This window comes from Calidris pugnax, unplaced genomic scaffold, assembly GCF_001431845.1.
Source record: "Calidris pugnax isolate Ruff unplaced genomic scaffold, ASM143184v1 scaffold4, whole genome shotgun sequence".
NCBI lineage: Eukaryota > Metazoa > Chordata > Aves > Charadriiformes > Scolopacidae > Calidris > Calidris pugnax.
In genome coordinates, this window is record NW_015090781.1 from 5,036,034 (window position 1) to 5,049,588 (window position 13,555).

The 13,555-nt window shown below is 43.4% G+C and overlaps 1 protein-coding gene across 1 annotated transcript in view; it reads left to right on the forward strand.

Annotated features, from left to right (window-relative positions):
* The window catches only part of SORCS3 (sortilin-related VPS10 domain containing receptor 3), a 297,321-nt gene that overhangs the window by 198,896 nt on the left and 84,870 nt on the right, over window positions 1-13,555 (forward strand). The window contains exon 7 of the mRNA XM_014957626.1: window positions 10,209-10,273. Coding sequence (XP_014813112.1) covers window positions 10,209-10,273 — 65 coding nt within the window. The remainder of the gene's footprint in view (window positions 1-10,208; window positions 10,274-13,555) is intronic.

Sequence of the window (13,555 nt, forward strand, 5' to 3'; positions counted from 1 at the left end):
GAGCGTGAAGGTACATCACAACGTAAGAGCGGGAAGGAGTATCTTATTAGCTGCACTACAAGTTCTTTTAAATAATGTTGATTCAGTAACTTGTCTCTTGCTGATCATATACAGAACAAGGATGAGAAGCCAGTGAGTGAGGCTGTTTTACTGGCGTATTTGTAGTGAGCTAATTGGAATAGGAGATAGCAGTGGTTATCATAGCTCTGTAATTATCTCGCAGATAATTGTCCTCCATTGGGCCGAAGGCAATAAAAATGGCATGTCGACACATTTTCATGTTTAGTGAAAAGTCCTGCAGCTGAATTTAAGACAGAAACATGCTGACCTGTGACTGCCAGCAAGGACTGAGGAAATAATAGCTGATACCTGTAGACTTCAGAGCTGGTTTCAGTAGGTCTGGGTTTCCTCCCGTAGGAGAAAATCATGCTTTTTAGTGGAAAAAATAAAGAAAAGCAAACCAAAACCCCTGCCAAAATTTTGGCCAAAGGGTACAGAGTCTTAGGTTTTGCTCACAGTACTTTTGGTTTTCAGGTTTTGATTGAAAATCTTTGAGGGAAGGAGACATGTTCTGTTATAATATTGATTTTAGAGGCAATCTGTAATAGTGACTCCCTAAAGCCATTTCTGGATCTGCTGTAGTTTCTCCAGAATTCTTTTTTTTTATTTTCTACAAATCATTACATTTGAACAGTGCGTTGACACTTTGGAGTTTGCCTTGAGGCTAGAAAACAGCAGAGTATTACTTTTCATTTGGCCTTGTACTTTTCTTTCCTTTTATTGCTCATCCATAACAACAGATTAGGAGCCCAGCTAAGAGAAGCTCTTGATTTACCTGCAGCTTGACCCTACATCTTTACTTCTTGACGTGCGAGTAGCACAACCCCCCCTTGCAGAACCTGAGCATTCTTACTTAAAAAGGGTAATGTTTTGGGGATGTGGACACTGTGGGACTCTGTCATTGTGAAGAGCTGAGAGTGTGTCTGGTGCTCAGCTCCCTGGGCAGCCTTGTCTCCTTATTGATGGTGCATCCATCTAACTCGAAGCAAAGGAACCCACAAAAGCTCTGTGGCTTCTCTGGTCTTTCCTGTTACAGTGTCACTCTTCCACTGATGGAGAGACCTGCAGGTGGTGGTGGCCATTTTATTCATCTCCTTTCCATTCTCTCTGTGAGGATGCTTCTGTTTTGAACGCAGACCTGTCTTGTCATGAGACACATGGTGATCTGCAGACCTCCTCTCACCATTGCTTTTACCCATCATAGCCACGCAGACTTGCTGTTTCTACAGACAGAGCCTGTCTTTGCATATCTGTCTGCTGCCAGAATCCTTCTTGGTTCCTGCTTCTTTGTCTTCTTCTCTTGTGGGTGTTGGGACAAATGAGCATCTCGCTCTCAGCAGCTAATTGAGTGTGGTTTTTTTGGGGGTGAGGAGACATGTTGATGCATTTATGCTTGCTGGTCCAGAAAATAGTAGTTTATTCTCTGTCTTTCTCCTCCTTCCCCTTCTTCTTTCCTTTCTCTCTCTTCCGTTCCTGGCTGATGGTTAAAAGTCGAAGAATGAAATAAGCTGTTTGTTCTCTTCAGGTTAACATCTGAAATGCAAAGAAACAACTGTCACAAGAGGTTTGTGACAGAAATCTAGTTTTTCATATTGCCTTTCTCCAAAATGCATGAACTGAACCACAAATTTATTTCTGGAATATTAAATGTTATCCCAGGCTGATTCTTCACAATATCCTGCAACGGGGAATGTGGAGACTCATCCTTTCTTAATTAATACAACATACAATGCCCATTGGCATATAGGGCTCATCAACATATCGTATACATTTTGCCTGTGCCAAGTTTCATACCGGCATCCTCTCTTTGGACAATTTAAGTTTTATTTTTATTCATCTACTTCTGTATTCATTTATTAAATGATGCTTTCACTCTGAACCTTTTCAGAGGTGCTGTATTCTGCCTAGGACTCTGTTAATACCTGAATCACTGAGCTTTAGTGTTTCAAATGCTAATACAAATCAGGGCAATTAAACACACAGTGAATTGAGAATCCTTATTTTGGTGTAAAACATTGCTTAAACGGGTCATGTTTAAGATACTTTTGCTAGGAGACAACACGGGAATATTGTGAGTCTTCAAAACAATCCCTTCCAGGGAGGGAAACAGTAACTCCACCAAAGTCAATAGTCTATAACTGTTCCCCATCTACAGGACTTTCAAAGGAGGATAGCCAGGCACTGGGCAAACATTAATTAACTGAGCTTCATAATATAGTAGGCACTAAACTAGTTTTAAATGCAGGGAAAGTCACTCAATATGTCAGTGATCAGTTTGGGAGAGATACAAAAACTCTGTGCTTGAGTTTCACAAATCTGTGCAAAGCATAGCTGGCTAGAAAATGTCATTCCCCTGATTTATTTATTTTTTCCAAAAGGCTGAAAAAAACAACACACCACACCACCCCCCGCAAAGTGTTCTACATCCAAATTTTTCATTGGGAAACAAAAATTTTTGGTTAAATAGAATGAACTATTCCTCTGGAGTGGATTTCCACCACCACCCACCACCCCCAGCCAATAATTTAGCTTAGATTTCGATCAGCAAAATGATTTGGTCACCAAGTGATATCTACACAATAATTTCTGCATTTTGGTTTTCCACTTCTCCTACTTCGCTGTCTTTTCCTCTCTTATTCCAAAAAAAGAGAGATGGTGAGGGATGGGTGAGAAAGGAGACAAAGCTAAAAATGTGTCATTGTTTTAGTGTTTCCAAAAATATGTTTTTATTCTTGTTTCCTCAAATGACTTGAAATTTAGAATATTAATAATAAAAATTAAAGTATCCTGCATAAAGCAGAATCACAGAATCACACAGAATCACAGAATCTTAGTGGTTGGAAGGGACCTCTGAGATCATCGAGTCCAACCACAAAAAAAAAAAAACAAACAACAAAACAACCAAACAAATACAAAACACACCACACCAAACGCCCACCAAAAACACCGCACCCACCAACTAAACCCCACACTCAACACCTCACCATAAACCAATAACCTTGGGCACTAGAGCATGCCCTGAAGAGCCATGTCTATACGTTTCTTAAATACCTCCAGGGATGGTGACTCCACCACCTCCCTGGGCAGGCTGTTCCAGTGCCTGACCACTCTCTCAGTAAAGTAGTTCTTTCTAATATCTAATCTAAATCTCCCTTGCTGCAACTTCAGACCATTAAGCGTCCCTTCCTTCAGAAGGCAAACTAGAATCAAACCCTTCTGTTGGAAAAGGTTTCAAACTTGTCCACCGTGAAGTTTGCAGACCTCTAATCCTGGGGTAAATCCCCTCTCTAGATACACCTTCCTCAGAGCATCACCGTCTGCGTGGGATGCGCGTGGGAGAGGGAGCGGATGGTGTAGCACGCACCGGAGCTTTGAGACGTCTCCAAGATAATAGCATCTTAACTTGATGAGCTGATGCTTCATTACTTCCACCGTATCCCGATGCTGGTGCTGCTAGGGCTTGCCAAAAAAAAAAAAAAAAAAAGGCTTTTTACATTAATGTCTACCTCCCTTGAAATTGTCATAGTTGAAGTGAATGAATGTAACACCTTTTGCTTCCTGAACATCTTTTTATAAAAAATAGTAAAAGACAAAAAAAAAAAAAAAAAAAAAAAGGCTTTTTACTCAATTAGGATAAGCCCCCAGGGCTGCTGTTGTACCCCCCGATCAGGAGAAGCGGCTGCTGAGTCTGTGATTGAGCAGCAGGACCAGGACCTCACCTGGGAGCACACCCTGATTGTCAGAGGTGACAGATCTTCTCCCCGTCTGAATCTCAGTCCCCAGGGGAAGTTATTTTGGGCAGCGCTGGGAAATTAAGATGCCACCTCCAGCACATTTCCCTGCCTGCGCTGCTGGCCCTTTCAAACCTTGACAGGGCTGTGAGTAAGGATCTTCCCCCTTCTACCCACACGCTTTTTTTGAGTTTATTTCACAAAAATTTGGTTGTGTACATTGGGGTACGTAGTGTAGATTGGGGAAGAAATGCCAGAGGACTTTAAAGGACTAAGACCTATTAACTGGATGAGACCTGGACACAGAATTATTTGTACTTTCTTAGTTTTTGGTATTAGCATACAGGGAAAAGGGAAAACATGCATCAACAGCAGGTTTGTTCTGTTGATAAATATACTTGAAAGGTATTGTCAGGTTCAGTGGCATTTCTTTCCCATTGCTGTTAATTTCTGTGATATAAAGAGTCCATTCTTTTATGTACTGTGAGGAGGAAAAAATATGTTTGTGCGTGCAGCAGAGCCCGCTGTCTTGTGTGGATTCTCTAGTGATTGGTGACACGGTTGAGCCTAAATGTCAGCTTTTCCCTCGAGGAGAGGATTGATTTGGATCTCTTTCCTCTTCCTGGCCTGCTATACCCATGAAACAACTGCGTGTAGCAATTTTGTAGTTCTGGGACCTGTAATCCACGGAGTTTACAGGTAATTTAGAGGTTTAGACACTCAGCAGGTTGTGGGGATGGGAGGCAGGTGGGCAGACACATGTATGCGCATACGGAAACACATGCAGATGCTGTGAGACTTTAAGTTTTGTTTCCTTTGAGATACTAGGCAGAACACCTCCTTAAAATTCATTGGGACCTTTTTAAAAAGGATTGGCTTTGCTGAAAAGAAATTAGCTGAGAATAAACACTTGGCAATTTTTTTGCCTTATCTTGCAAGCTAAGTCCCACAACAATTACTTCTGCCGATGTCCAGAATTGTAGCATCACGGAAATTAGGACTGGAAAAGACGTAGAAAGCTCCAAGGACCTAACTAAGACACTTTCTTACAGTATCTTCCTGCCCAGCCTTTTTTCCCAGCTTCATTTGAAATATGCTATGCAAAGAGGTTTTGTCCATAACTCTTCAGAGACCTCATCACATCCAACCCCATCCAGCAGCGTCTCCCTCTGTTCAGCCACAGAGAATGATGCTGTATTTATGTGTTTAATAAATACGTTCTTTCCCCCAACAGTCCAACATTTGTACCTGTTCTTAACTAGGGCAGTTTATGGCATGTGGTTGGCATGGGGTGTCTGCAGATTGTGTGCCCATTTGCTGTTACGTGCGCTGAGTTAATGCCTGATGGAGCTAGTTTTAGACTTGACTGCAGTAAATAACAGATGAATACACAGAATCCCCTTGACCGTGTGAAGGTAACTGCAGTTATTGATACATAGACAAACGTGATGCTGTATCAGATGGAGGAGGTAGCCTGTTGGCCCATGGTGGAAAGGTATGTGTAATTTAACAATGGTGCTATACGAAAACACCCACATCAGTTGCCCAAGAATTGTACGGAGCAGTTTCTGCTCCTCTCTGCCCCTATAGATGAGGCCCTTTTGTTGCTTGGATGAGTTAGTCCCATGCTCTGCCTGCCTCGTATCACGCAGAAGTGTTTATTCACTGCTGGGGCAGGATACAATTAAAATTGCAGTAGACTAATTGGCAACATCCACTAATTTGAACTGCAGTTGCCTGCAGCAAGAGGATGTGTTTTTTTCCCCCTTTACATATTATTGCACAATAAATGTGCCTTGTTCCTTCCCATTTCCAGCCCTTATCTACTGCACAACATCCTGCTAAGTAGTCTCCATCTGTTTATTCTGTCTCTTTACATGAGCAGTGACAATTGCCTTCAGTCTGACATCCCAACCTGCAAAAATGAGTTTCCAAGTCGGCATCTTGGGAAAGTCTCAGTCTGTTGTAAAAGTTTTGATTTTGTTTTCAAAGCCAGAGCTGGTGAATGCCATCTTCACTGGTCAGAAAGCAGGCACGCCCCTGGCAAAAAGCTCAATCCAGCAGATTTCAGACCAAGTTTGAAAGGCTGATCCCTGCGACCTGATTTTTTAGCTTCTTGTAAATCCTTAACACAGATGTTGCTCATGACCAGTGATACCCATTCCCACTTCCCAAGCTAATGGGTTCAGGAGATGGAGGAACAGAGCATCTCTTATTCTCTATTGATGGTTTAGGGAGCAAGGATCAATAGCAGGCAGTCTGAATTGCTCAGCATTTCTTATCTAAGATGCTAGAGTAGCTAAAAAGCCTTTTGTCATTAAATGCCTGATGTCTGGAAAATGGTAGGAAGAAAAATGCAAAAAAGGTTTATTCAATGGAAAGGCAATAGAGTTGCTAGAAACAATGAAGCCAGATGTGCAGTAGGAAGGTAAGCCAGAGAGTCTGTGTATTTTTTTCCTTCCTTTGCACATGCTAGCATTTTTCATTTTGAACTATGCAGAGTCTAATATGGAGATATTTCAGGAATAACTACTTACAATGCAGAATACTGTGTTCTCCTTGCCCTTCTTGCTTGCTCTCCCTCTCAGTCAGAGAGGAAATATTATCAGTGGCCTAGTAAATGTGCATCCATGCATAACGCTCTTCCTGCAAGATAGATGTAAGGATCTTGCCAGGATCTTATCCATCCTTCAGCTTTCAAGAACACACAATCCTCTTCTGAAATGAAGGGAGGAAAGATCTTGTGCAAACTACCAAGAGAACAAAAGAGAAAAGCAGCAGAAGATAGAGAAAAAGTAACCATTGCCTCCTTCCTAATGGGATTCAGAGAGAGTTTGAATTCTTAATTGGCCAACGATTCTGTGCCAGCTGCAATACTGGCTGCAGGCTCCACGTTTCAAAAACTGCCTTTGCAGCAGTCAGGGAATGTGTCAGCAGGAAAAAAATGACCTTTCCTGTCACTTCTGCTTGCACCCTCTCAGCATTTTCTCATCTGAATGGTGATAAATGAAATGGGATGGTGGAGAGTGTTGAGTTAGCATGTGAGAGTGATAACTTTTTGCCTCCCTACAGCCATCCAAGGCAGCAGCACACAAGGGTGCATTTTGTGGACCTTGGTTTAGTTTTTGCTGTCTGGAGATTGTGCACCTACAGAACACAGAGAGGGGCTGTGCATGTGCCCACGTGGCAGGAAAACCACTGAGGTTAAGCTTTTGAGTGTTATTAAATACTCTTGTCTTTGTAAGCCTCTGAAATAGAGGTAAGTCACGGTAATAGAGGTAGTAATGGAGGTAAGACTTACTCTGAAATAGAGGTAAGTCAGAGGATGCTGACATCTGTCTGCATCATCATAGTTTTGAGCAGTGCATCCTCCAAATGTTCTTCAGAGAGATAACGTCTGAGAAAACATAAGGCTCTGAAGGCATCTCCTCTTGTTTTGTATGTATGTTTGCTCCTGTATTGCCAGACCTGAGAGGTTGTGGTAATGAGTTCTCCAGACCAGTGAAATTACAACACGGGATAAAGGATCTGCTTTACTACCTGTGTGTGCATTTTTGCAGCCGTGCTCCACGACCTGCATTCACGTCTTGCTCTTTCCACTGCCTGACTTTTTTGCATTCTTCGTGTAAAGCTTCTCCAGACAGATGATGAGCGACCATTTACTGAAAATACTCCTATTGAGGAGTCAGAACACTGCAAAGCAAAGCTGTATTCTTTGCCAGTGGGAACAGACGTGAGGCAAGGCATGAAGAAGCAGCATTGATTGGGGATTTGTTTTGCAATCAGAGTCTTTGATACAAGAGAGAGACTTGGTTTGGGAGAAGGAAGGATGACCGATGCATTACTTCACAGGCTTGTTATCTGCCTGCAGATAAAGGGAGCTTGTCTTGCTTTTGGGTTGCAGGAGATTGCTTTGTGAGCTCTTCCATTTGAAGTGTGGTATTCAGCGAGCAGAGGAGTACTTGAGGAGAGCTGTGTGCTGGTCCTTTTTTCAGCGTCATCGTTATGAAAAGAACCATCAGGCTTGTCAGAACTAATTAAGGAAACAAGTAGATGGCACTGGGAAGGAAATTCAAACTAGAATGACATGTTTCAGGAGGCTCCTGTCATCCCCTGGTGCTCACGTAATAGACATGATCCAGAGAGCTTGTGTACGCAAACACACGATGATAATGAGTATTTTGGATTTCGTTTGGAAATGCTTATTTTCTTTGAATTACAGTCCCTTTTGAAATGGATATTGTTGTGGCAGGCCTTCTAGTGACGTTTCTTATTACCAGAGCTGGGAGTAGGTTTTCCCCATTGGTGTGGGGGGAGGCACAGTGCCCCTTCCACCTGGAGGACAGGGACCCAGGAGGTGGTGTGGGGAGCAGATGGGGCAGCCTGGCATTGTGGTGTCCGGACACACACATGTCTCTGGGTAGAAGGCTGGTGTCTCACTTCCAGAAGGAAGCCTGGAGAGTGCTGCCTCCAGGGTGAAGGCTGGATTTAAGTAAGAAGCCTGTTGGGAAGTGCTGCGGGACAGGTCCCTAATGTGTTCCCTAAAAGTGCTGAAATTGCCCTCCATTTGATAAATTTGTGGTGGATAGATATGTTGGTAAGCAGGTACTTCTGTCCTGGTTGGCATTTTATGGGCAAGGGTCACGATTGCTGAACAGTTGAAATTAAAGCAATTACAGCTACTTATGGGGAAAAGGCAGAAAACTTCTGCTATGGACTAGAAAGATGTGTGCCCTTTCGATAGATATCGGGAAATGATGTTGCTGCACACCATAATGTTTTTCACTGACATTTTAAAGAATTTCTATTTGTCCTACTGTCACTTTTAACCGTGTCCAGATTTCGGGAGATTTGACCCCAATAATTACACAGTCACAGGGACTCAGGCCCGTTCTGGCATCCTTACCAGTAACAAACAGTGCTTTCTTCCTTGTGGGATCACCCGAAAACTGATGGTGGCGATTAAGGAGCAGGCTATTTCTCACTGGGGGTAGGATGATGAAAGCTCTTCCTGCGCGGCTTTGTTTTGTTGTGTTGGGTTTTTTTGGCCACAACTCACAGTGTGCTGGGGATGGACTCGCTATTGATGCCGTGCTCTAGTTAACAAGCAGTGCCAGTTCCAGTTACCTGCACGGTGGGTCATAATGTAGTTGTTTTGGCATTTGCAGCACTGGCTCATCTTAGCTGTACTCCGGCACATTCATATCTTTGTCATGGCTTCAATTGCTATGTTTTCTGTGAGATCCACAAAAAAATGAACCACAGCATCTGTATTTTGTTTGTTCTTTTTTTTTTTTTTTTCTCTCTCTTTTTTTTTTTTTTTTTAAAATGTTTTAGCTGTTGATGCCCCAAGGATGAAAGCAGCAAAAGATTGTGATAAAAGTGTTTCAGAACATTAGGGAATTGTGAATGTTGGCTGGCTCAGAGGGAATCTATTATTTACAATCTACTGTATCAAATTCAGCTTCCACCAAATTAGAAACTGATTTTTGTCGTTGTCCCTTTTTAATCTAACCCCTTGGTTAACTCAGGAGAAGCAGCTCCATAAATCACGTGGACATCTATGGATTTTTTTTTTCCCCTGCCAGCCATTGCTAGGACTAAATGTTCATCTCCAAGTGATTCTTATCAGCCAGGACACTAATAATAACATTTCTGTTCTAGGCTTGACTTTGCCTCTGCCAGGAGGAAAACTATCTTTGTAATGTGCTTTGCAAAACATTTTTAGGGAGTAAAAGAACAACCCACAGGAAGATTTGACTTGAGGTTCTTGGGTTTTAACCATTGAGGTTAAAGAAACTCGTCACACCTTGTTTCGTGAGAAGGACCATGGCATGGGATCCTGGGATGAATCACAAATACTTTTTCAAATGTGGGGTTTTTTTTTTTTATTATCAGAACTTCACCATGCATATGTGCATCATTGTTTTTCTTTTGAAGATGGGGAAACTGAGGTAAATAATAGCCAGATTGCCCAGCAAACCAGGAGCAGATCAGGAAACTCAGTCTCTCATGTCACTGTTCGACTGAGTAAAACCCCTTTTAAATTTGCTGCCTGTAAGCATGAGGCTGCCGTGCCCTTGTCTTTCCTTCAGCATTAAAACAGAGCTCTGGCTTTAGTGGATTTTGGAGCCAGCTTGCTTTGCCCGCTCAAGAATGATCATTGTAGCTGTGGTCTTGTAGACAAGGGACAGGCAAGTTCACTCACCAGTGCCTGGGAAGGTGTCCTCCTTAAAGTGTTGGTTTATGGCCCCTGGGAGTGGGCTGTGTAGGAACAAGAGACAAGTTGGTAGGAGGTAGGGCCCTACATGGTAACTTGATTTGATTTTATTATCCCTCACCCTCTCTCTCTCTCTGATTGCAGCCTTTTATCTAACCAGTTGCCTTCTCTCTCTCTCTCTCTTTCTCCCCCACCAGGTCGGTGACTGGTTTGGATAAAGAACCTGACCTTGTGCACATGGAAGCCCGAACAGCTGATGGACGTGAGTGCCTGCAGCCCATGCTGAGAATGTGGTTTTGAGTCAAGAATGCAATATAAATGGAATTTAACTTTACTCATTTTCTCTCCCCATTTAAATTTTAATTGATAGGAAAGATGTGGGTCATGGGTTTTGATGTGAGGCATATACTTAGCCCCTGGGGGGAAATTCAGAGGCTGCAGGGCTTGTGTTTGTGGAGAGACCGTGGGGAAGCACAATCTGTTGGGCTAAAAAGCCATCTTTTTTGTTCCCTGTTTAGCTGTTTCAGTATCATGTATTTTACATGAATCATAAAGAGCAGGGCTAGCAGCGCTGTGCGGTGCAGCCTCTGTGCATTTCCAGAGGTGTTCAGAACAGCTGGGTTTATACCTGGAAATTTGAAAAATCACCTACAGTCCGACTTCTTCTCTGCCCAGAATGTCCCTACGCCCCTTTGTCTCATATTGAATTTTCAGTTTTGCTTATGATAGGTGAATAGGTGCCCCATACCAAAACACTGCAGGTCTTGAAAAGGTGCCTGGATCTCATGTAAGAAATAGAAGAAAAAAAAACAAAAACAAAAAACAAAACCCTCATTGAAATGGGTCTAGCCACATTTGCAGTAGAATGAATTCCTGTGTAATGAACCTCCAGCTAAGATGACAGTAAGTATTAGAAGTAAGTTGACTTTTTCCACCGCTCTCTTTAAAGTGTTTTAGCTATTTCTCACAGGAACTACAGCGTGGTGGTGCATCCAGCTTTACTCCAGCCCAATGCTACACAGCAATGGGACATATGTCCCTTTTACACTGCAGGGACAGTGTAGAAAGCAGCATAGAACTGAGGTTGTGGAAGATTTCTGGGAGGAAAAGGCCTCATTTTTGTTGGTTGCAAACTTTTCTCTGTTTTAGTCAAGTGCTGCGTAGGCCTGATGCTGTGTGAACAAGCTCCTGTCTATCAGGGTGGCTTCTCTGAGGCTGTGGATCTTCTAAAAATCACTCATTGGCCTCCCACTGCTATTTGGCAATGGCAGCTGAATAAATAACCAGGCAATAAAAGCTCAAGGGTGACAGCTGTTTGTTGAATATGTGGAAAAAGCAAAGCAGGCTGGCAGGTGGGTGGGCAAGGTAGGGAGGCTCCTCCAGTGCCTTTGCTGCTGTGTGTGCTGTGGCAGGGATGCTGGGAGAAGTGGCCAAAAGCAAGTGAAAAAAGCAAGCAAGCAGGCAAACACGCTGCTCCTAGAGTTTGTTTGCAAACTCAGTTTAAACTTGCTCACCCAGCTATTTGAATATTGGATGCGTTAAGGATGCAGATGCTTCGTTTGAAAGATGCCTCCCCGGTTCGCAGACAGCTCTCTTCCCCCAAAGCAACCAAGACCTGAAGGGGTTGCTCTTTGTTCTTGTTTTAATGTATAAATTCAGCATTTTGAAATAGGCAGTTGGTGGTTTTGAGGTTATACTGTGGGTCAGAGCAGTGGTGCCAGCCAAACAGCCCTATTGCAAGCCCTTGTCCCAGCAGAGGTGGGGGGCACAGGCAAGACCTGGCCCTGCTGGCATGTCCCGCTGGGGGACAGCACCAAAGTCACTCCTCTCCCAGCCAAGCACAGCACGGAAGAGCCGTGTTGCTCCAATTAGAGTTTTTAAGGCGTTAAACCATATTAGTTTGTGTTACAAACCATTGGCTGCCTCAAAGCTATAGCCTCACCTGGTGTGAAATGGTACAGCTCTGCGGAGTTAGGAACAGGAGGCTGAACTTTTCTCCTGGCTGGCTCTGGAGCCAAAATGGGCCTTCGTGCTCTCAGAGAAATGGCTGAGGCACTTACACCTGCTGGAAAATGGGTCCCTGCAGTTATCTCCTCTTGATCAGAAAGTTTCTGGTGAAAGTTTATCTCAGTAGTGGGGAGAAGGAAAGGGAGGCTTTTTGATGCCTCCTAGGTCAGTCTGGTGGCTCAGTCACTTATTTGATGCATTAACAGACACACATTTGAGTATTCCCATTGCTCAGTTAAATTCAGAGACGAGAATCCATGCCTTCAGTGTCCCTCACTCCTTGAAAAGTACATGATTCTTCTAGAGGGGGCATCTGTCTTTTCCCTTCTGTTTTCCTCCATGCTTTTTATTTAAAAAAAAAAAAACAACAAACCACCCAGAAATAAAATAAGGGAGGCAGGGAAAGAAGTAGTATTTAGGACTAGACTCCTGAACTTGGCGATTCTTTTTGCCTTTTTTTTTATTCTAGCAGTAATGGGACTTTGTAGGGCTACAAAGATGATGAGGGGCATGGAGCATCTCTCTGATGAGGAAAGGCTGAAGGAATTCAGTCTTTTTAGTCTGGAGAAGAGAAAACTGAGGGGGGATCTGATCAACACCTATAAATACTTCAAGGGTGGGTGTCAGGAGGATGGGGCCAGTCTTTTTTCAGTGGTGCTTAGGGACAGGACAAGAGATAACGAGCACAAACTTGAACATAAGAAGTTCCATCTAAACATGAGGAGGAACTTCTTTCCTTTGAGGGTGGCAGAGCCCTGGAAGAGGCTGCCCAGGGAGGTGGTGGAGTCTCCTTCTCTGGAGACATTCAAAGCCCACCTGGACACGTTCCTGTGCAACCTGCTCTGGGTGGCCCTGCTTTGGCAGGGGGTTGGACTGGATGATCTCCAGAGGTCCCTTCCGACCCCATATCAATCTGTGATTCTGTGACTCAAGAACCTGTCTAATACCAATTCAGACACTGGTGCACAAAACAAGCCCTGTGGCTGGGAACAGGTGGTGGGGATGTGCTAAGAGTCTCACTCATCCTTAAGTGAGTCAAGGCTATGAGTAAGCTCATGATGCTGGGAAGTGGAAGTCCTGTTCACTGCTCTGGTGTCTGTCCTCCAGGACATCTTGCCTCATGGTTTTGTCTGTCTGGTCACTAGAAGTGGTAGGATCTCTGAAAAAATGTCTGCCCCGACGTCTAGTCTCCTTAAATATTTGGAGGATGCTGCTAATTCCAGTGCCTAGTTGATAAATCTGTTCCTGTCTTCTGTAGTAGATGAAGTTTTCCACGTTTTTTCTACATCTTGGCAGAGCTATTGTAGCAGAATAATAATCTAGGCTTGCATTTTTAAATTATAAAAAGATGTAGCAGCCTTGGGCACTGTACCTTCTGCCTGGGTGTAATAGGCAGCAGCAAGGACAGGGTTGGATGCAAGGGAACTATTACAAATACACTGATACAAGCACCCACCAGCAGTCCTGGGAAAGATATATTAAACTTTCTGATGCTCAGTGAGATAATCTTCTCCCCACTCAAGATACAATGCAATAA